The sequence below is a fragment of the Salmo trutta genome, chromosome 14 (assembly GCF_901001165.1).
Source record: "Salmo trutta chromosome 14, fSalTru1.1, whole genome shotgun sequence".
NCBI lineage: Eukaryota > Metazoa > Chordata > Actinopteri > Salmoniformes > Salmonidae > Salmo > Salmo trutta.
In genome coordinates, this window is record NC_042970.1 from 5,751,388 (window position 1) to 5,776,387 (window position 25,000).

A 25,000-nucleotide genomic window follows, 5' to 3' on the forward strand; every position below is an offset into this window, starting at 1 on the left:
TGTTCTGTTCTGTTCTGTTCTTTTCTGTTCTGTTCTCTTCTGTTCTGTTCTGTTCTGTTCTTTCTGTTCTGTTCTGTTCTTTCTGTTCTTTTCTGTTCTTTATGTTCTCTTCTGCTCTGTTCTGTTCTTTTCTGTTCTTTATGTTCTCTTCTGCTCTGTTCTGTTCTGTTCTTTCTGTTCTTTTCTGTTCTTTATGTTCTCTTCTGCTCTGTTCTGTTCTGCTCTGTTCTTTATGTTCTTTTCTGTTCTGTTCTGTTCTTTTCTGCTCTGTTCTGTTCTTTATGTTCTTTTCTGTTCTTTATGTTCTGCTCTGTTCTTTTCTGTTCTGTTCTGTTCTGTTCTGTTATAGGCTATACCCTTAAAAAAAAGGGTCCCAAAAGGGTCTACCTGGAACCCAAAGGGTTCTTCAAAGAGTTATCTTATGGGGACAGCTGAACAATCTTTTTAGGTTCTAGAGAGTTACTCATACATATAGTTTTGTACGTTTTAAATCCCTTTTGTGGCATGATGAGGGCATACAGCTTCTTATAGCTTCTGGCTCATGTTGTTCACCTTTTGTAACGTTAATGGATTACCAGCATTTACCAGACGTGTGATTTATGGTGTTAACTATCTACAGTGTTAACTATCTACAGTGTTAACTATATACAGTGTTAACTATTTACAGTGTTAACTATCTACAGTGTTAACTATTTACAGTGTTAACTATTTACAGTGTTAACTATCTACAGTGTTAACTATCTACAGTGTTAACTATATACAGTGTTAACTATCTACAGTGTTAACTATATGCAGTATTAACTATCTACAGTGTTAACTATCTACAGTGTTAACTATCTACAGTGTTAACTATATACAGTGTTAACTATTTACAGTGTTAACTATTTACAGTGTTAACTATCTACAGTGTTAACTATCTACAGTGTTAACTATTTACAGTGTTAACTATTTACAGTGTTAACTATGTACAGTGTTAACTATGTACAGTGTTAACTATCTACAGTGTTAACTATCTACAGTGTTAACTATCTACAGTGTTAACTATCTACAGTGTTAACTATATACAGTGTTAACTATTTACAGTGTTAACTATCTACAGTGTTAACTATATACAGTGTTAACTATATACAGTGTTAACTATTTACAGTGTTAACTATCTACAGTGTTAACTATCTACAGTGTTAACTATTTACAGTGTTAACTATTTACAGTGTTAACTATATACAGTGTTAACTATCTACAGTGTTAACTATCTACAGTGTTAACTATCTACAGTGTTAACTATCTGCTATGTCAGAAAGACAGAGATGCCTCAGAGCTGTTTGAGTTGGAGTTGGTTCATTAACACAGATTAATCTGTTTATACAAACAGACCGACAGAGACACACACACACACACACACACACACACACACACACACACACACAACATTTTTCTACGAGGTCAATCAAGATCTTCTGACGTGTCCTCATTTACACCAGAAAGGCTGGTGATACTATTAACAGGAGTACAGACAGACAGACAGACAGACAGACAGACAGACAGACAGACAGACAGACAGACAGACAGACAGACAGACAGACAGACAGACAGACAGACAGACAGACAGACAGACAGACAGACAGACAGACAGACAGACAGACAGACAGGTGATACTATTAACAGGAGAACTGACAGACAGACAGACAGACAGACAGACAGACAGACAGACAGACAGACAGACAGACAGACAGACAGACAGACAGACAGACAGGTGATAATTCAAGGTCCTGGTGATTGAAGTGTAAACTCTCAGCTCAGTAAAAAGCCCAGGGTGAGTTACACTAATAGGGACATGGCAGATAGAGTTACTGCCTCCCCCCCTCCCCTCTCCTCCCCTCCCCTCTTCCATTCCTCTACTCCTCCCCTCCCCTCCCCTCCTCTCCCCTATTCTACTTCTCTCCTCCCCTCCCCTCTTCTCCTCCTCTCCTCTCCTCCCCTCCCCTCTTCTCCTCCTCTCCTCTCCTCCCCTCCCCTCTTCTCCTCCTCTCCTCTCCTCCCCTCCCCTCTTCTCCTCCTCTCCTCTCCTCCTCTCCCCTCTTCTCCTCCTCTCCTCTCCTCCCCTCCCCTCTTCTCCTCCTCTCCTTTCCTCCCCTCCCCTCTTCTCCTCCTCTCCTCTCCTCCCCTCCCCTCTTCTCCTCCTCTCCTCTCCTCTCCTCCCATCCCCTCTTCTCCTCCTCTCCTCTACTCCTCTCCTCTTCTCCTCCTCTCCTCTCCTCCCCTCCCCTCTTCTCCTCCTCTCCTCTACTCCTCTCCTCTTCTCCTCCTCTCCTCTCCTCTCCTCCCCTCCCCTATTCTACTTCTCTCCTCTCCTCCCCTCCCCTCTTCTCCTCCTCTCCTCTCCTCCCCTCCCCTCTTCTCCTCCTCTCCTCTCCTCCCCTCCCCTCCCCTCTTCTCTCCTCTCCTCTACTCCTCTCCTCTTCTCCTCCTCTCCTCTCCTCTCCTCCCCTCTTCTTCTCCTCCCCTCCCCTCTTCTACTCCTCTTCTCTCCTCTTCTCCTCTCCTCCCCTCCCCTCTCCTCTCCTCCTCTGCCCTTCTCCTCTCCTTCCCTCCCCTCTCCTCACCCCCTCTTCTCCTCTCCTCTTCTGCCCCCCTCCTCTCTCCTCTCCTCCCCTCTCCTCCTCTGCCCCCTCCCATACCCACGATGCTCAGGTCCTCCCCTACCCATACCCACGATGCTCATGTCCACCCCTACCCATGCCCACGATGCTCAGGTCCTCCCCTACCCATGCCCACAATGCTCAGGTCCTCCCCTACCCATTCCCTACAACGTTCAGGTCCTACCCATTCCCTACGACGTTCAGGTCCTACCCATGCCCTACAACATCCAGGTCCTACCCATGCCCTACAACGTCCAGGTCCTACCCATGCCCTACAACGTCCAGGTCCTACCCATGCCCTACAACGTCCAGGTCCTACCCATGCCCTACAACGTCCAGGTCCTACCCATGCCCTACAACGTCCAGGTCCTACCCATGCCCTACAACGTCCAGGTCCTACCCATGCCCTACAACGTCCAGGTCCTACCCATGCCCTACAACGTTCAGGTCCCCCCCTACCCATTCCCTACAACGTCCAGGTCCTACCCATGCCCTACAACGTCCAGGTCCTACCCATGCCCTACAACGTTCAGGTCCCTACCTACCCGTGCCCATGAGGTTCAGGTCCCTACCTACCCGTGCCAGATTGCTTCTGCTCAATGTAAAAGGCCTGGCTCTGCCCGAAACACCAAAATCAGAAATAACTTAGTAAATCCATTAGCTGCTCCTCTCTGTCTGCCACTCGCTCCCTGCACTCTGCTGACGGCGACTCTGAGTTTCCATAGCAACGCCTCCGCTTGGGCTGCTCTGCCTCAGTGACGAGACATGAATTATTTTTTATTTTACCTTTATTTAACTAGGCAAGTCAATTAAGAACTAATTCTTATTTTCAATGACAGCCTAGGAACAATGGGTTAACTGCCATGTTCAGAACAACAGATTTTTAACTTGTCAGCTCAGGGATTCGATCTACTTGCAACCTTCTGGTTACTAGTCCAACACTCTAACCACTCTAAACACTCGGCTACCCTATCGCCACACTAGGATCTCTCCCTCCCATTTGCTTTCTCTCTGACAAACAAAAAACAGAACTAAATTTAATTCAAGTAATTGAACCGACAAAAAACAAAAGTTCAGTTAATCACTCAGCACTACTGTTTGTACCTAAGTGTTAAAACATAAGAACAAGGCATATGCAGAAAATAACCTAGTCCCTACTGTAAAATATGGTGGTGGATCTTTGATGTTATGGGGCTATTTTCCTTCCACTGGTCCTGGGGCCCTTCTTAAGGTCAACGACGGCATCATGAACCAAATACCAGGAATGTTTGCCTCTGCCAGATGGCTGAAACTTGGCCACAAGTGGATCTTCCAGCACCCCAAGCACACTCCAAAATCCATAAAGAAATAGTTAATTTACCCCAAAAAATATACATTTTGCAATGGCCATCTCAGTCTCCGGACTTGAACCCCATTGAAATCCTGTGGTTTGAATTGAAAAGAGCAGTCGAAGGATATCAATGATCTGGAAAGATTCTGTACAGGAGAAATGGTGTAAGATCCCTCCCAATGTTTTTTTTATTAAATAAAAAAAAAATATATATATATATATATATAAAGTAAGGTGTATAATCAATTAACCTTCTTTTCAACTGGAGCAGAAAAACTAACTCTGGAAGCCCACAGCAAAACAATAGCTTTTTTGTGTAGCGTACAACAATACTTTTTCAAACATTGAGTTTTTTGGGGGGGTTTACAGTAAGGTGTGAGAGCAATGAACCTTGTTCTCAACCGGACCAGAGAAACGGTCACTCTGGAAGCCCAGAACTACAGAACTACAGAACTACAGAGTGGTTGGGAAATAGCTTATTTCCTCTAAGAGCTCATTGGATCAGTTCATTTACCTTGATTGTGGGTTTCCTGGTGGAGAAACCTCGGTACCATCCTGAAAGAGAAAAATAACAAAATCAATGTTTAGGAGAGACCTTCAGCCCAACCTCTGAAAACCCTGAAATCAACATTACCAGTGTCATCTTAACGTTGATAATGTGTCAGTGAGTGGGGTCAGGTAGGACTGATGTTATCTGAACGTTGATAATGTGTCAGTGAGTGGGGTCAGGTAGGACTGATGTTATCTGAACGTTGATAATGTGTCAGTGAGTGGGGTCAGGTAGGACTGATGTTATCTGAACGTTGATAATGTGTCAGTGAGTGGGGTCAGGTAGGACTGATGTTATCTGAACGTTGATAATGGGTCAGGTAGGACTGATGTTATCTGAACGTTGATAATGGGTCAGGTAGGACTGATGTTATCTGAACGTTGATAATGGGTCAGTTAGGACTGATGACTCCATTACAAAAGAGAATTCCTCTGATAAAATCCCCCTAACGGCTATGAAACTCTAATCAGCATCAAACTGCTTGGTAGAATCTGACACCTACCTGACCCCACCCACTGACCCCACCCACTGACCCCACTCCCTGACCCCACCCACTGACCCCACCTACCTGACCCCACTCCCTGACCCCACTCACTGACCCCACTCCCTGACCCCACTCACTGACCCCACCTACCTGACCCCACTCCCTGAACCCACCTACCTGACCCCACTCACTGACCCCACCTACCTGACCCCACTCCCTGACCCCACTTACCTGACCCCTCTCCCTGACCCCACCTACCTGACCCCACTCCCTGACCCCACTCACTGACCCCACTCCCTGACCCCACTCACTGACCCCACTCACTGACCCCACCTACCTGACCCCACTCCCTGACCCCACCTACCTGACCCCTCTCCCTGACCCCACCTACCTGACCCCACCTACCTGACCCCACCTACCTGACCCCACCTACCTGACCCCACTCACTGACCCCACCTACCTGACCCCACTCACTGAGGGAGAGTACTTTTATTTCAGTCTGGGCTTGATGGGAACATGTGGTGGATGTGTGTTATAACTCAGCCACTCCTGTTCCTGTCCGTGGTACAGTACCAAGGTCTAATGGATGTGACCTTATATATGTTAGGTGAGGGAGAGTACTTTTATTTCATTTTTATGACGTTATAATTTCCTCAATCAAAAGTTTATACCAACAGACGTAGCTAATTTAATAGCCTATCATTATAGAATACGCATATAGCGCATCCTCTAATTGCAATAATCTACCCACATATATTGTTTCTCAAGAAAAAACATTTTATTTTTAACACGCTCAAGCAACACAATGCTCGCTTAACCCGGCAGGCAGCCGCACCAATGTGTCGGAGGAAACGGCGTACACCTGGCGACCGTGTCAGCGTGCACTGCTCCCAGGCCCGCCACAGGAGTCGCTAGAGCGCGACGGGACAAGGATAACCCGGCCGGCCAAACCCTCCCTTTACCCAGACAATGCTGGACCAATTGTGTGCCGCCTCATGGGTCTCCCGGTCGCGGCCGGATGCGACACAGGCTGGGATCGAACCAGGATCTGTAGTGACGCAGCGATCGCGCTGCGATGCAGTGCCTTAGACCGCTGGGGCTCTTGGGAGGCCTGTGTGTCCAAACTTCTGACTGGTACTGTATATACGATATCTTTAACACAATACCATGCAGATTTCATAAAGCCTTATTCTGAGGGCCTAGTTGTACCCTGATACAGGCGCCTGAAAGTCACACACATCACTATGAAGCAAAACCACACCCATCATTATCATATTTCCCAGCATGCTCTAGCAGGTTTATTTTTTAGAATTGTGGTTCCAGTTTAAATGGCTTAGATCAGGGGTCTGCAACAGATGTCATGTGGGCCAAAATCAGAGAGATTTTTGTTGGCCCCCTGAAGTTTTTGTTGAAAAATCACAATGATCCAGATTCTGTAATTCTCTAGTTTTTCGCATTTACATTTTAGTCATTTAGCAGACGCTCTTATCCAGAGCGACTTACAGTAGTGAATGCATACATTTCATACATTTTTTTTATTTAATTTTTTTCTGTACTTTTTATCCAGGTTTAGATCGATCTGGCAGTTTTTTATACGTTTTCTCAGAAAATAATCAGATAGGATCATTCTCATTCAGATACCACAATATCCAGATGACAGAATCAGGGATTTTCAGTACTTTGAACAGGCCTTGCCATCTACTGGGCAGGTTGTAGTACTACTAATACACTGTCATTGGGAAACAGAGATGAGTAAACTCCACCAATAAAGGGGAAAGGGGAAAGGGGGGTACCTAGTCAGTTGTACAACTGAATGCCTTCAACTGAGATGTGTCTTCCGCATTTAACCCCCCACTCCTCTGAATCAGAGAGGTGTGTGTGTGTGGGGGGGGGGGCTGACATCCACGTCTCCAGCTCCCGGGGAACAGTGAAGGTACCTTGTTTAAAAAAAAATTGAGCTGCTTGTATATCACTTATAAGGAAGTAGATGCATTTATTTGACACTTTTCAATATAACAACTGATCACATATCTATACTGCAGTCAATTTAACATAATCAACTTTTGGTTTTCAGATATAAAAATGTTTCTTAAATCTCCTCACCTTAGTTACATTGCCATTTTTTTGGTAGTAGTGCAATTCACCTCTTTAAATCCACCCTGAATCTACCCTGAATCCACCCTGAATCCACCCTAAATCCACCCTGAATCCACCCTGAATCCACCCTGAATTCACCCTGAATCCACCCTGAATCCACCCTGAATCCACCCTAAATCCACCCTGAATCCACCCTGAATCCACCCTGAATCCACCCTGAATTCACCCTAAATCCACCCTGAATCCACCCTGAATCCACCCTGAATCCACCCTAAATCCACCCTGAATCCACCCTGATTCCACCCTGAATCCACCCTGAATCCACCCTGAATCCAACCTGATCCACCCTGAATCCACCCTGAATTCACCCTGAACTCACCCTGAATCCACCCTGAATTCACCCTGAATCCACCCTTCCAGTAGGATCAAGATAATCATGTTGTTTGGCATCAAAATTATCCTAATCACTATCTTTGAGTTTTCAAAAACCAAATACAATCCTGATTAATGGTCAGATTAGATTACCAAATCCTTATCCCTATCCAGAGGATCAGAATCTACTTTTTCAGTTTTGAAAACCACAATTATAAAATTTTGTCCTATCAGATTGTCGAAATCCAGTCAGATAACTTTTGAAAAACTGGGCCAAGGAATTCAGCTACAAATGTAAAAATAAAAAATGTAGGAAATCTGTTCCCAAGTATTCCCACAAATAAAAAAAAAAGAGATATATGTGATCGTGTCTCAATGTAATCAAGGTATGAAATGATTGTTCTTTTCAAATACAATCTCTTTTTGGGCTTAGTTGTGGTCAATTTTCGATGTACAAATTATTATAATTATGTTCCGGCCCCCTGACCTTCCTCTCCTATGAAAAACAGCCTACAGCTGAATCTAGTTGCCTCCCCCTGCTTTACGGGGGTACAAATTCTGAATGCAGGTTGTGGGTTATTAACAATGTAAACTGTTGAATATCTTAACTCTGGCTGGATTCCAATAGGTATTACACATCACTTTGCAAGCCAGCATAATGTGACTTGCAGCTAGGGTTGCAAAATTCTGGTAACTTTCCAAAAATTCCCAGATTATCCAGAAATCCTGTTTGGAAGTTTCCTGGAAACAGAACTTATAACTATAAAGGTACAAACCTTGCAGGGTACGACTACAGTGTTTGTACCCCTTTAGGATCAAATCTAAACCTTTTTTTCCTGAAAGTGAAATAGAATGTCCTGAAACTCCTGGTTTACAGGCCACATCATGCCTGCAAGTCACATTAGGCTGGCTGTTCCGGTGTGCCTATAAGTCCACAGACTCCACACTTTCAGTGTTGATTTAACACTGTGTTAATTTTTATTTTATTTTAACACTGGAGAATTTGCTGTGTACAAGGAGAAAGTTGAAGTTAGTGTACTGTATGGAGTCTTAATATTTTACTGAAGTCTAGACTAGTATGCACATCATGGCAAAGAGCACCTCAGACCACATCACTGAAAAAGCCTAACTCTCAGACCTGTGTCAAATAGTGATTTGATACTAACTGCAATGTACAATATGGAACGCTGAATAAAAGCAAGCCAATGTGTGGAGGCAGTCCTCTGCTTTCTTTGACTGAAGACAATACTATAGTTTTCAAATCAAATGTTATTGGTCACCTACACATGGTTAGCAGATGTTATTGTGAGTGTAGTGAAATGCTTCTGCTTCTAGATCCGACAGTGCAGCAGTATCTAACAGGTAATATCTAGCAATTCCACAACAAAACCTAATATCTAACAAATTCCACAACAAAACCTAATACACACAATCTAGTAAAGGAATGGGATGAGAATATATAAATATAAAATATATGGATGAGCAGTGACAGAGCGGCTAAGATGCAATAGATAGTAAAATATAGATAGTGAAGGATACAGTAAACAGTACATACATATGAGATGAGTAATGTGAGATATGTAAACGTTATTAAAGTGACTAGTGATACATTTATTAAAGTGGCCAGTGATTTCAAGTCTGTATGTAGGCAGCAGCCTCTCTGTGTCAGTGGTGGCTGTTTAACAGTCTGATGGCGTTATGAAAGAAGCTGTTTTTCAATCTCTTGGTCCCAGTTTTGATGCACCTGTACTGACCTCGCCTTCTGGATGACAGCGGGGTGAACAGGCAGTGTCTCGGGTGGTTGTTGTCCTTGATGATCTTTTTGGCCTTCCTGTGACATCGGGTGGTGTAGGTGTCCTGGAGGGCAGGTAGTTTGCCCCCGGTGATGCGTTGTGCAGACCTCACTACCCTCTGGAGAGCCTTGTGGTTGAGGGCGGTGCAGTTGCCGTACCAGGTGGTGATACAGCCCGACAGGATGCTCTCGATTGTGCATCTATAAAAGTTTGTGAGGGGTGTTGGTGACAAGCCACATTATTTCAGCCTCCTGAGGTTGAAGAGGTGCAGCTGCGCCTTCTTCACCACGCTGTCTGTGTGGGTGGACCATTTCAGTTTGTCAGTGATGTGTACGCCGAGGAACTTAAAACTTTCCACCTTCTCCACTACTGTCCGTCGATGTGGATGCGGGGGGTGCTCCCTCTGCGGTTTCCTGAAGTTCACAATCATCTCTTTTGTTTTGCTGACGTTGAGTGTGAGGTTGTTTTCCTGACACCACACTCTGAGGGCCCTCACCTCCTCTCTGTAGGCCGTCTCGTCATTGTTGGTACTCAAGTCTACCACTGTAGTGTCGTCTGCAAACTTGATGATTGAGTTGGAGGCGTGCATGGCCACGCAGTCGTGGGTGAACAGGGAGTACAGTAGGGGGCTGAGCACGCACCCTTGTGGGGCCCCAGTATTGAGGATCAGCAGGGTGGAGATGTTGTTTCCTACCTTCACCACCTGGGGGCGGCCCGTCAGGAAGTCCAGGACCCAGTTGCACAGGGTGGGGGCGAGACACAGGGTCTCGAGCTTAATGAGTTTGGAGGGTATTATGGTGTTGAATGCTGAGCTGTAGTCGATGAACAGCATTCTTACATAGGTATTCCTCTTTTCCAGATGGGTTAGGGCAGTGTGCAGTGTGATGGCGATTGCATTGTCTGTGGACCTACTGGGGCGGTACGCAAATTGGGTCTAGGGTATCAGGTAGGGTGGAGGTGATATGATCCTTGACTAGTCTCTCAAAGCACTTCATGAAGACAGAAGTGAGTGCTAAGGGGCGGTAGTCATTTAGTTCAGTTACCTTTGCTTTCTTAGGAACAGGAACAATGGTGGCCATCTTGAGGAATGTGGGGACAGAGGGATATGGAGCGATTGAGCTGATTGTCCGCAAACACACCAGCCAACTGGTCTGCGCATGCTCTGAGGACGCGGCTAGGGATGCCGTCTGGGCCAGCAGCCTTGCTAAGGTCAACACGTTTAAATGTTTTACTCACGTCGGACACGGAGAAGGGGAGCCCACAGTCTTTGGTAGTGGGCCACGTCAGTGGCACTGTATTGTCCTCAAAGCGCTCTAATGTCGTCTTGCTTCTAACAAGGTTCTCTGTTCTGATGAAACCAAGATTGAACTCTGGCCTGAATGCCGAGCGTCACGTCTGGAGGAAACCTGGCACCATCTCTACGGTGAAGCATGGTGGTGGCAGCATCATGCTGTGGGGATGTTTTTCAGCGGTAGGGACTGGGAGACTAGTCAGGATCGAGGGAAAGATGTACGGAGAAAAGTACAGAGCTATCCTTGATGAAAACCTGCTCCAGAGCACTCAGGACCTCAGACTGGGGCGAAGGTTCACCTTCCAACAGGACAACGACCCCAAACACACAGCCAAGACAACTCAGGAGTGGCTTTGGCGGAACAAGTCTCTGAATGTCCTTGAGTGGCCCAACCAGAGCCCGGACTTGAACCCGTTCAAACATCTCTGGACAGACCTGAAAATAGCTGTGCAGCAACGCTCCCCATCCAACCTGAGAGAGCTTGAGAGGATCTGCAAAGAAGAATGGGAGAAACTCCCCAAATACAGGTGTGCCAAGCTTGTAGAGTCATACCCAAGAAAACTTGAGGCTGTAATCACTGCCAAAGCTGCTTCAACAAAGTACTGAGTAAAGGGTCTGAACTTCTGTAAATGTAATATTTCACTTCTTTTTTCCCAAAAATGTTAACAACAAAAAAATATTATTTGTCATTATGGGGTATTGTGTGTACTGTAGATTGATGAAGAAAAAAATGGTTTAATACATTTTAGGCTGTAATGTAACAAAATGTGGAAAGTCAAGGGGTCTGAATACTTTCCGAATGCTTTGTATCACTAGGGGCAATGGTACCATCAAGTAGACTTGTGTTTTGGGGACAGGGACGGCAGAACGGCAGAAGCCCCGAGCTCTGGTTCTGAGGGTCGAATGTCCAATCCCACACACACACACACACACACACACACACACACACACACACACACACACAGGTAATAGAGACCTCTGCTTCTCTAAGGTACCGTAAACCTACCTAGCAGGAAGTAGATATGTACAGATGATATTGTGTATTGTTAAGAGTGTAATGGTATTATTATAACACACCTTGACATTTCTCCAGTATTTGGACTGTCTCTCCTATCTCCAGAGCCAGACCATGGGTCACCGTCCCCCGGAATGTACAGATCACTGTGGGAAAGAAAGAAAGAGAGAGGGACAGAGAGAGAGACAGAGAGACAGAGAGACAGAGAGACAGAGAGACAGAGAGAGAGAGAGAGAGAGAGAGAGAGAGAGAGAGAGAGAGAGAGAGAGGAGAGAGAGAGAGAGAGAGAGACAGAGAGAGAGAGAAAGAGAGAGAGAGAGAGAGAGACAGAGAGAGAGAGAGAGAGAGAGAGAGAGAGAGAGAGAGAGAGAGAGAGAGAGAGAGAGAGAGAGAGAGAGAGAGAGAGGAGAGAAAGAAAGAATTCTCAGTAAGAAGACACAGATAAAAAAAATAAAAAACCCATCTGAAAGGGTTCTCCATAGGAGAACCATTTTTGATACCAGGTAGAACCCTTTCCACAGACGGTTCTACATGGAACCCCAAAAGGGTTCTTCAAAGGGTTTCTTCTTCTATGGTGACAGCCGAGGGAATCCTTTTAGGTTCGAGATAGCACCTTTTGTTTTTCTAAGAGTGTAGCAACAAAGGAAGAGTTTTCAAACTATATTTTAATTCGGCGCTAGTTTAGTTGCCCAACAGGGAAAACGCTTGACCCCCGTCTTCACAGTAAGTGTAGAGGTTTGGTAGGTCTGTGTGATAGGGCATGTGTCTGTTATCCTGACATACAGTACCCCTAGGGCAAAACAACACTTTACTGTCACAGTCTCTCTGTCTCTGTCTCTGTCTCTCTCTCTCTCTGTCTCTCTGTCTCTCTCTCTCTCTGTATCTCTCTCTCTGTCTCTCTGTCTCTCTCTCTGTCTCTCTGTCTCTCTCTCTCTCTCTCTCTCTGTCTCTCTCTCTGTCTCTCTCTCTGTCTCTCTCTCTCTGTCTCTCTCTCTCTCTCTGACTGTCTCTCAATTCAATTCAATTCGCTTTATTGGCATGACGTAACAATGTACATATTGCCAAAGCTTACTTTGGATATTTACAATATAAAAAATAAATAAAAATGAGAATCAAAAATTGTCAACGGGACAACAGTAACAACAATAACCAACGGTCAATATAACCATACATTCAACAATAACAATAATCATACAGTTGAGGACATGTGCAGGTTTATTGGTCTGTCAGACACTGTCCCTCAACTTATGGCAGGCAGCAATGTAGTGCGCTGCCAACCCACAGCTCTCTGCGTCCTCCCCCAACAGGATGGGTAGCCTATCCTCATCAGAGAGGTCTTTAAAACCTTGAATAAGGATTTCAAATTTGGGGAAATGACACTCTCTAATTGTTTTATATTTTTTACATTTTGTCAGGAAATGCAGCTCCGTCTCAGGTTCTGCTGTTGTGCAGTGGTTGCACAGCCTTTCCTCTACAGGGAGCCAGGTTTTCCTGTGTCTACCCTTCTCAATGGCAAGGCTGTGCTCACTGAGCCTGTACTTTGTCAAGGTTTTTCTAAGGTTTTGATCAGTAACCATGGTCAAATATTTAGCCATAGTGTACTGTCGATTTAGGGCCAGATAGCACTGCATTTTGCTTTGTGTTTGTGCTTGTGTTTCCCAATAAGCAATGTAGTTTTGTTTTGACTGTGTTGTAATTTGGTTTATTCTGATTGATTGGATGTTCTGGTCCTGAGGCTTCAGTGTGTTAGTAGAACAGGTTTGTGAACTCAGCCCCAGGACCAGCTGGATGAGGGGACTCTTTTCTTTGCTCAGCTCTTGGCATTGCAGGGCTTGGTAATGATATGAGAGGGGGTCACTGTATTTTAGATGTTTCCAAAACTTAATTGCTCTTTTTTGAGTTTTTATTATTAGTGGATATTGGCCTAATTCTGCCCTGCATGCATTGTTTGTAGTTTTCCTCTGGACACGTAGGAGAATCTTACAGAACTCTGCATGTAGGGTTTCAATGGGGTGTTTGTCCCATTTGATGAAATCTTGTTTTGCAAGTGGACCCCACACCTCGCTGCCATAAAGTGCAATTGGTTCAATGACATATTCAATTAGTTTTAGCCAAATTTTAATAGGTATTTCAATTTGAATTTGCTTTTTAATGGTGTAGAATGCCCTGCGTGCTTTCTCTCTCAGTTCATTCACTGCCTCATTAAGGTGTCCAGTTGAGCTTATTTTTAAACCTAAGTAATTGTAGTGTGTACAGTACTCTATATATTTTGTACCAATTGAGAACTTTGGTCTAATTCCCTGAGATCTGGATCTTCTCTGGAAAATCATTATTTGAGTCTTTTTGGGGTTTACTGCCAGGGCCCAGGTCTGGCAGTACTGCTCTAGCAGGTCCAGGCTCTGCTGTAGGCCAGGTGCTCTCTCTCTGTCTCTCTCTGTCTCTCTTTCTCTCTCTTTCTCTCTGTCTCTCTCTGTCTCTCTCTCTGTCTCTCTCTCTGTCTGTCTCTCTCTCTCTGTCTCTCTTTCTCTCTCTGTCTCTCTCTCTGTCTCTCTCTCTCCCTCTACTCTCTCTCTATTTCTATATTCTATCTCTGCTCTCTCTTTCTCCATCTCTACTCTCTCCATCATATCAACGTAAACTCGGGGTCCTCCCACTACGACTCATCAGGAAACCATGCAGTTTATTAGACTTCAGAGGAAATAAGTTACAATGAACTTCACAGGGTGGTGAAAGTGGAAACCATGCAGTTTATTAGACTACAGAGGAAATAAGTTATGATGAACTTCACAGGGTGGTGAAAGTGGAAACCATTTAAAGAAAAGAGCAGGATCTTGACGCTCCTTTCCAATAAATATCCAGGGTCTTATTCTGGTGACGTGATAATCGATCATTGGCTGCCGTTTGACAAATAAAAAATAATCTTGCTATTTGTTTTCCATAATAATAATCTCAACATGTAGGCTAGACATGTGCTCTAGCTAAGAGCATGCAGATAGCGCTGTTGGCTGTTGGGCGCACGTGCCAATACCAGACTATATAATGCAAAATTCTTTGTGAGAAGAACCACCAGTAAAGTTGAAAATACGATGGAAACCCATTTAACCATAAAAGTTATTTTTACGTCATGACGCACGTCACGGCTGTTCGAAGGACCAAGATGCAGCGTGTTCGTAGTTCCACATGTTTATTAGACGTGAAACTGAATGCAATACACATAAATAACTTGAAAACACAAAACAACAAACCGTGACGCAGAGAGGACAACACACTACTCAAAAGATAATCACCCACAAACAGGAAGAGAAAAACCCCTACTTAAATATGATCTCTAATCAGAGGCAACGAGGATCAGCTGCCTCCAATTAGAGATCAATCCCAACATAGAAATAGAAAACATAGAACAACCCAAAACACCCCCTGTCACGCCCTGCCTTACTATAGAAAATGACATCTTTAAATCGGGTCAGGACGTGACAACGCACAGCCTTTTATCCGCAACAAGTCAATTTGACGGAAACATCTCTGGTGGGAAAATGTGCATATTGTTTTTACGCTGATTTTAGAATATTCCCATGAAAATCTGTCGTCAATTGGATGGAAACATAGCTACAGTAACACATTTATAACATGTTAATAAAGCTCTCTCTTTTTCTCTCCATCCTCTCTCTCTCTCTCTCTCTCATAGTACTTTAATGGCTGCCTGTCTGTATTTCATAAAGCTTCAAGGTAAGCTCAGTACTGCAAAGTGGGCCAGTCGTCTCCTCTAATGACGCTTGTAGTATACTAAAAGATTAGTAGGCTGATACAGACATAGTAGCAAACAGCAGGAATGGATGGAATCCATTAGAATACAGAACAGCTGCCAAAGCTAATTAAGCTGTTAATGTCATGTGAATATATTTGTGTAACTGTAATGTGTTTCTATTATGTTATGCTATGTTTTGTTATGTTATGTTTAATTTAGTACAATTTTTTCAAGATTTTGTTTCTGTTTTTATGGATGCCAGGACTCCCTGGAAAACAGTGATGATCTCGCTAATATTAAAGATATCTACAGCGCCTTCAGAAAGTATTCACACCCTTTGACTTTTTCCCACATTTTGTTGTGTTACATCCTGAATTTAAAATGTATTAAATGTATATGATTTGTCACTGGCCTACACACAATACCCCATAATGTAAAAGTGGAATTATGTTTTTCAAAATCTTTACAAATTAATTACAAATGAAAAGCTGAAATGTCTTGAATCAACAAGTATTCAACCCCTTTGTTATGGCAAGATTAAATAAGTTAAGGAGTAACAATGTGCTTAACAAGTCATATAATACATTGCATGGACTCACTCTGGGTGCAATAATAGTGTTTAACATGCTTTCTTTGACATGCCTCTCTGTACCCCCACACATACAATTATCTGTAAGGTCTCTCAGTCAAGCAGTGAATTTCTAACACAGATTCAACCACAAAGACCAGGGAGGTTTTCCAATGCCTCACAAAGAAGTGCACCTAGTTGAATATCCTTTTGAGCACGGTGAAGTTATTAATTACTATTTCGATGGTGTATCAATACAGCCAGTCACTACAAAGATACAGGCGTCCTTCCTAACTCAGTTGCCGGAGAGGAAGGAAACCACTCAGGGATTATACCATGAGACCAATGGTGACTTTAAAACAGTTACAAAGTTTAATGGCTGTGATAGGAGAAAACTGAGGATGGATCAACAACATTGTAGTTACTCCACAATAATAACCTAAATGACAGAGTGAAAAGAAGGAAGCCTGTACAGAATACAAATATTACAAAACATGCATCCTGTTCTGCAACAAGGCACTAAAGTAAAACTGTAAAAAATGTGGCAAACGTTTTGTCCTGAATACAAAGTGTTATGTTTGGGGCAAATCCAATACATCACATTACTGAGTACCACTCTCCATATTTTAAAGCATAGACGTGGCTGAGTCATGTTATGGGTATGCTTGTAATCGTTAAGGACTGGGGAGTTTTTCAGGATGGAGCTAAGCACATGCAAAATCCTGCTTTCCACCAGACACAGGGAGATTAATTCACCTATCAACAGGACAATAACCTAAAACACAAGGCCAAATATACACTGGAGTTGCTTACCAAGAAGACAGTGAATGTTCCTGAGTGGCTGGGTTACAGTTTTAACTTAAATCTACTTGAAAATCTATGGCAAGACCTGAAAATGATTGTCGAGCAATTATCAACAACCAATTTCACAGACTATGAAGAATTTTATGAAGAATAATGAACAACTGTTGCACAAACCACGTGTGCAAAACTCTGAGACACTCACAGCTGTAATCCCTCTGAGAGACTGATCCAGAGAGACTCACAGCCGTAATCTCTCTTAGACACTGACCCAGAGAGACTCACAGCTGTAATCCCTCTTAGACACTGACCCAGAGAGACTGACCCAGAGAGACTGACCCAGAGAGACTCACAGCTGTAATCCCTCTGAGAGACTGACCCAGAGAGACTGACCCAGAGAGACTGACCCAGAGAGACTCACAGCTGTAATCCCTCTGAGAGACTGACCCAGAGAGACTGACCCAGAGACACTGACCCAGAGAGACTCACAGCCGTAATCTCTCTTAGACACTGACCCAGAGAGACTCACAGCTGTAATCCCTCTTAGACACTGACCCAGAGATACTGACCCAGAGAGACTGACCCAGAGAGACTCACAGCTGTAATCCCTTTTAGACACTGACCCAGAGATACTGACCCAGCGAGACTCACAGCCGTAATCCCTCTGAGAGACTGACCCAGAGATACTGACCCAGAGAGACTGACCCAGAGAGATTCACAGCTGTAATCCCTCTGAGACACTGACCCAGAGATACTGACCCAGAGAGATTCACAGCTGTAATCCCTTTTAGCCACTGACCCAGAGACTCACAGCCGTAATCGCTGCCAAAGGTGCTTCTACAAAGTATTGACTCAGGGGTGTGAATACTTATGTAAATTATATATTTCTGTATTTCATTTTCAAAAATATTGCTAACATTTATAAAAATATGTTTTCAAATTGTCAATATGGGTTATTGTGTGTAGATATATTTAATCCATTTTGAATTCAGGCTGTAATACAACAACATATGAATACCTTCTAAAAGTAGTGTAAATAAACCGCTTCTTCGGGGATCGGTGTCCCGTTCACGGGACGGTTGAGTTTACGTAGGCTAATGTGATTAGCATGAGGTTGTAAGTAACAAGAACATTTCCCAGGACATAGACATGTCTGATATTGGTAGAAAGCTTAAATACTTGTTATTCTAAATGCACTGTCCAATTTACAGTAGCTATTACAATGAAAGAATACCATGCTATTGTTTGAGGAGAGTGCACAATTTTGAACATGAAAAGTTATTAATAAACAAATTAGGCACATTTGGGCAGTCTTGATACAACATTTTGAACAGAAATGCAATGGTTCATTTGATCAGTCTAAAACTTTGCACATACACTGCTGCCATCTAGTGACCAAAATCTAAATTCCACCTGGGCTGGAATAATACATTATGGCCTTTCTCTTGCATTTCAAAGATGATGGTACAAAAAAATACAAAATAACGTTTTTTTTCCTTTGTATTATCTTTTACCAGATCTATTGTGTTATATTCTCCTACATTCCTTTCACATTTCCACAAACTTCAAAGTGTTTCCTTTCAAATGGTACCAAGAAAATGCATATCCTTGCTTCAGGGCCTGAGTTACAGGCAGTTAGAATTGGGTATGTCATTTTAGGTGAAAATTGAAAAAAAGGGGAAGATCCTTATTAGTAAATTAAACATTTGAGAGAACATTTGAGAGTCATGTCAGGTGCATGTGCTCGTGTTGTTGTTGCCTGTGTCATGTTTTGCAGAGTAATCACAGGGAACCATTGAACCAGTGTTCTGTTCCAGTGTTCTATAACAGTGTTCTGTTCCAGTGTTCTATAACAGTGTTCTGTTCCAGTGTTCTATAACAGTGTTCTGTTCCAGTGTTTTATAACAGTGTTCTGTTCCAGTGTTTTATAACAGTGTTCTGTTCCAGTGTTCTATAACAGTGTTCTGTTCCAGTGTTCTATAACAGTGTTCTGTTCCCGTGTTCTATAACAGTGTTCTGTTCCAGTGTTCTGTTCCAGTGTTCTATAACAGTGTTCTATAACAGTGTTCTGTTCCAGTGTTCTATAACAGTGTTCTGTTCTATAACAGTGTTCTATAACAGTGTTCTGTTCCAGTGTTCTATAACAGTGTTCTGTTCTATAACAGTGTTCTATAACAGTGTTCTGTTCCAGTGTACTGTTCCAACCCTGCTGTTCTTGAGGCAGAATGTTTGTGGTGTTACTAAGCAACGGGCCTTCAGTGGCAGAATAGAGAATACCTAGTTTTGGCTCCTGTTACTGAGACTGTGCATTCCATCAGTCAGGACATCAAAACCAACAGATAGGTCTGTACCAATAAATCTACACAGAAAGCCTTTTAGAAGCGTGCACACACACACACACACACACACACACACACACACACACACATAATAGTCCTGAGTTGTCACTGATGGGTTCTGACTTCTGAATTTGAAAATATGAAATATACTTATTCATGTCACTGAGCTGAGAGAGGGGAATGTAGAACGTTTACGTTCTGTCAGAATATGTTATTGTTGGACATCAGGGTTCCTATGGGGAGGAGTGAGGAGTTTAGGGCAGAGGTCAGGTTAGATGAAGTGAGGAAGAACCAATATCACAAATGTTCTGGATAGCAACAGTGGTGGATTGGCTATTCAGATGTGTAGGAGGAGGCTCAGCATAAGGGTTAAATATCAGTGCTTGTGTGAATATGTTCTTTGCCTTATGCAGCTGCGCTCCTAGTAGCTGGGGACTTTAATGCAGGGAAACTTAAATCTGTTTAACCAAATTTCTACCAGCATGTTAAATGTGCAACCAGAGGGGAAAAAAACTCTGGACCACCTTTACTCCACACACAGAGGCGGATACAAAGCTCTCCCTCACCTTCCATTTGCCAAATCTGACCATAATTCTATCCTCCTGATTCCAAGCAAAAATTAAAGCAGGAAGCACCAGTGACTAGATCAATAAAAAATTAAGCAGATGCTAAGCTACAGGACTGTTTTGCTAGCACAGACTGGACTATGTTCCGGGATTCTTCCGATGGCATTGATGGCATTGAGGAGTACACCACATCAGTCACTGGCTTCATCAATAAGTGCATCGATGACGTCATCCCCACAGTGACCGTACATACATACCCCAACCAGAAGCCATGGATTATAGGCAACATCCGCACTGAGCTAAAGGCTAGAGCTGTCGCTTTCAAGGAGCGAGACTCTAACCCGGAAGCTTATAACAAATCCTGCTATGCCCTCCGACGAACCATCAAACAGGCAAAGCATCAATACAGGGCTAAGATTGAATCGTACTACACCGGCTCCGACGCACGTCAGATGTGGCAGGGCTTGCTAACCATTACAGACTACAAAGGGAAGCACAGCCGAGAGCTGCCCAGTGACACAAGCCTACCAGACGATCTAAATTACTTCTATGCTCGCTTCGAGGCAAATAACACTGAAACATGCATGAGAGCATCAGTTGTTCCAGAAGACTGTGTGATCACACTCTCCGCAGCCGATGTAAGACCTTTAAACAGGTAAACATTCACAAGGTCGCAAGGCCAGACGGATTACTATTTCAACCTTTCCATGTCCGAGTTTGTAATACCTACATGTTTCAAGCAGACCACCATAGTCCCTGTGCCCAACAATGCCAAAGTAAACTGTCTAAATGACTATCGCCCCATAGCACTCACATCTGTAGCTATGAAATGCTTTGAAAGGCTAGTCAGGGCTCACATCAACACCATCATCCCAGAAACCATAGTCCCACTCCAATTCGCATATCACCCCAATAGATCCACAGATCTACAGATGATGCAATCTCTATTAAACTCCACACTGCCCTTTCCCACCTGGACAAAAGGAACACCTATGTGAGAATGCTGTTTATTGACTACAGCTCAGCGTTCGACACCATAGTGCCCTCAAAGCTCATCAATAAGCTAAGGATCCTGGGACTAAACACCTCCCTCTGCAACTGGATCCATACTGCTCTTTTTATTTATTTTTTCATCACGTGTACACTGCTGCTACTGTTTATTATCTGTCAATTTATTCCTAGTTATACTGTATGTAAATATTCAATCTCTCCCTATCCCAGTCTGCTGTCCTCACTTGCTTCAAGATGTCCACCATTGTTCCTGTACCCAAGAAAGCGAAGGTAACTGAACTAAATGATTATCGCCACGTAGCACTCACTTCTGTCATCATGAAGTGCTTTGAGAGGCTAGTTAAGGACCATATTACCTTCACCTTACCTGACACCCCAGTACAACTGGGTCCTGGACTTACTGATGGGCCGCCCAAATATGGTGAAGGTAGGAAACAACACCTCCACTTCATTGATCCTCAACACTGGGGCCCCACATGGGTCCATGCTCAGCCCCCTCCTGTACTTTCTGTTCACCCATGACTGCGTGGCCACGCACACCTCCAACACAATCATCAAGTTTGCAGACAACACAACAGTAGTAGGCCTGATTACCAACAATGACGAGACCGCCTACAAGGAGGAGGTGAGGCCCCTGGTGGAGTGGTGCCAGGAAAATAACCTCTCCCTCAATGTCAACAAAACAAAGGAGCTGATTGTGGACTTCAGGAGACAACAGAGAGAGCACGCCCTACATCGACGGGGAGTTGAGAAGGTGAAAAGTTCCTCGGCGTACACATCACTGACAATCTGAAATGGTCCACCCACACAGACAGTGTGGTGAAGAAGGCACAACATCACCTCTTCAACCTAAGGAGGCTTGAATAAATTCGCATTGGCCCCTAAGACCCTCACAAACTTTTACAGATGTACAATTGAGAGCATCCTGTCGGGCTGTATCACCGCCTGGTACGGCAACTGCACCGCCTGCAGCCGCAGGGCTCTCCAGTGGGGGGTGCGGTCTGCCCAACGCATCACCGAGGGCACACTGCCTGCCCTCCAGGACACCTACAGATCATAAATTACATCAACCACCCGAGCCACTGCCTGTTCACCCCGCTATCATCCAGAAGGCGAGGTCAGTACAGATGCATCAAAGCTGGGACCGAGAGACTGAAAAACAGCTTCTATCTCAAGACTGTTAAATAGCCATCACTAGGCGACTACCACATGGTTGCTCAACCCTGCACCTTAGAGGCTGCTGCCCCTATATACATAGACATGGAATCACTGGTCACTTTAATAACGGAACACTAGTCACTTTAATGATGTTTACATACAGTTCTACTCATTTCATATGTATTTACTGTATTCTGCCACTCAGACATTGCTTGTCCTAACATTGATATGTTTCTTAATTCCATTATTTTACTTTTAGACTTGTGTGTATTGTTGTGAATTGTTAGATACTACTGCACTGTTGGAGCTAGGAACAAGCATTTCACTTCACCCGCAATAACATCTGCTAAAGATGTGTATGTGACCAATAGAATTTGATTTGATTAGTACTTTGTTGAAGCGCCTTTGGTTACAGCCTTGAGTCTTCTTGGCGCACCTGTATTTGGGGAGTTTCTCCCATTCTTCTCTGCAGATCCTCTCAAGCTCTGTCAGGTTGGATGGGGAGCGTTGCTGCACAGCTATTTTCAGGTTTCTCCAGAGATGTTTGATCGGGTTCCAGTCCGGGCTCTGGCTGGGCCACTCAAGGACATTAAGAGACTTGTCCCGAAGCCACTCCTGCATTGTCTTGGCTGTGTGCTTGGGGTCGTTGTCCTGTTGGAAGCTGAACCTTCGCCCCCAGTCTAAGGTCCTGAGTGCTCTGGAGCAGGTTTTCATCAAGGATCTCTCTGTACTTTGCTCCGTTCATCTTTCCTTCGATCCTGATTCCCTCTCCCAGTCCCTGCCGCTGAAAAACATCCCCACAGCATGATGCTGCCACCACCATGCTTCACCGTAGGGATGGTATTGGCCAGGTGATGAGTGGTGCCTGGTTTTCTCCAGACTTGATGCTTGGCATTCAGGCCAAAGAGTTCAATCTTGGTTTCATCAGACCAGAGAATCTTGTTTCTCATGGTCTGAGAGTCCTTTAGGTGCCTTTTGGCAAATGTTACTTCTCATGGTCTGAATGCAAACTTCAAGCGGGCTGTCATGTGCCTTTTACTGAGAAGTGGCTTCCGTCTGGCCATTCTACCATAGAGGCCTGATTGGTGGAATGTTGCAGAGATGGTTGTCCTTCTGGAAGGTTCTCTCATCTCCACAGAGGAACTTTGTAGCTCTGTCATAATGACCATTGGTTTCTTAGTCCCCTTCCTGACCAAGGCCCTTCTCCCCCGATCGGGTCGCCAGGTCTAGGAAGAGTCTTGGTGTTTACAAACTTCTTCCATTTAAGAATGATGGAGGCCACTGTGTTCTTGGGGACCTTCAATGCTGCAGAAGTGTTTTGGTACCCTTCCCCAGATCTGTGCCTCGACACAATCCTGTCTCGGAGCTCTAAGGACAATTCCTTCAACCTCATGGTTTGGTTTTTGCTCTGACATGCACTGTCAACTGTGAGACCTTTATATAGACAGGTGTGTGACTATCCAAATCATGTCCAATCAACTGAATTTACCACAGGTGGACTCCAATCAAGTTGTAGAAACATCTCAAGGATGATCAATGGAAACAGGATGCACCTGAGCTCATAGCAAAAGGTCTGAATACTTATGTAAATTAGGTATTTCTGTTTTGATTTTTAGAAATTTGCAAAAATGTCTACAAACCTGTTTTCACTTTGTCATAATGGGGTGTTGTGTGTAGGTTGATGAGGAAATTGTTTTATTTAATCCATTTTAGTATAAGGCTGTAGCGTAACAAAATGTGGAAAAAGTCAAGGGGTCTGAATGTACTTTCTGAATGTACTGTATAGACCTCAATTACCTTTTTACCCCTGCACATTGACTCAGTACTGGTACCCTGTGTATATAACCTAGTTATCATTACTCATTGACCCAGTACTGGTACCCTGTGTATATAGCCTAGTTATCATTACTCATTACTCAGTACTGGTACCCTGTGTATATAGCCTAGTTATCATTACTCAGTACTGGTACCCTGTGTATATAGCCTAGTTATCATTACTCAGTACTGGTACCCTGTGTATATAGCCTAGTTATCATTACTCAGTACTGGTACCCTGTGTATATAGCCTAGTTATAGTTACTAAATGTGTATTTATTATTAATTTTATTATTACGTGTTATTACTTTTCTATTATTTCTCTATTTTCTTTGTCTCTGTATTGTTGGAAGGACCGTAAGTCAGCATTTCACTGTTAGTTAGTCTTCACCAGTTGTTTATGAAACGTGACAAATAATATTTTATTGCATTTTATTTAATTAAGATGTAATCTTTTATCAGGCCATCTCTCTCTCTCTCTCTCTCTGTGTGGAGATTCTCTCTCTCTCTCTCTGTGGAGATTCTCTCTCTCTCTCTCATCCTCTCATTCTGCCCCCCCCCCCTCGCTGTTGGTGACTGGTGAATAGCTGCTTCCCTTTCATATGTCTTTGGTGAACACACAAGACTTCGTCGATGGACTTATTAATGAAGCACGTGACTGATGTCAAGTCACATACTGTCCTTTCCTTGAAGACATATCAACCCATACTCTTAGCTCATCATCATGTGTTGAATTATTGACGGATAGTAGACGTGTGTCTCTGGTGAAGTGTTCCCCTACCACACATTAAATATTTAACACAAAGTTTAAGAATTAAAAGTGCAGATTGCATCATGAAGTTGGGCTTGGTAAATCAGATAAATAATAATAATAATAAATCAGGTAAATGGCTCCTGGACTCTAATAATCTGTCAGCGTTCTGAACTGAACAGAGCATTTCGGGGGTATGATATTTGTCACGTCTGTAACTTTCCTCACTCATCGTTATTCCCGATTCATTCAGGGTTATCCGTAACCATGGTAGCATCCACATTAATGTAGAAGTGTTTAGAAAACATATTCTATTCTTATTTACAATAAAAAAATGACTCTAAAATTACACAATACATTATTTACCATTAATTTCAATTGGGCACAAAATAATCTGAAATACAACTAAAACAAACAGCAAATACTTCCAACAACTTTGTGGAGTCACAAGATGGATGTTGTCATTGCCTGCTAGGAATATGGGACCAAATACTTAAACTTTTGACTATTTTAATACACATGTAAGTGAATTTGTCCTAATACCTTTGCTCCCCTAAAATGGGTGCACTATATACAAAAAGTGCTGTAATTTCTTTATTATTTTGGAACTTCTGTGAGTGTAATGTTTGCTGTTCATTTTTATGGTTTATTTCACTTTTGTATATTATCTACCTC

The 25,000-nt window shown here is 43.5% G+C and overlaps 1 protein-coding gene across 1 annotated transcript in view; it reads right to left on the reverse strand.

Moving 5' to 3' along the window:
- LOC115207174 (dedicator of cytokinesis protein 3-like) overlaps positions 1-25,000 on the reverse strand; it is a 225,727-nt gene that overhangs the window by 151,871 nt on the left and 48,856 nt on the right. The window contains exons 2-3 of the mRNA XM_029774158.1: positions 11,634-11,717; positions 4,484-4,524 (exon numbers count right to left, since the gene is read on the reverse strand). Of these exons, the coding sequence (XP_029630018.1) occupies positions 4,484-4,524; positions 11,634-11,717 (125 nt within the window). The remainder of the gene's footprint in view (positions 1-4,483; positions 4,525-11,633; positions 11,718-25,000) is intronic.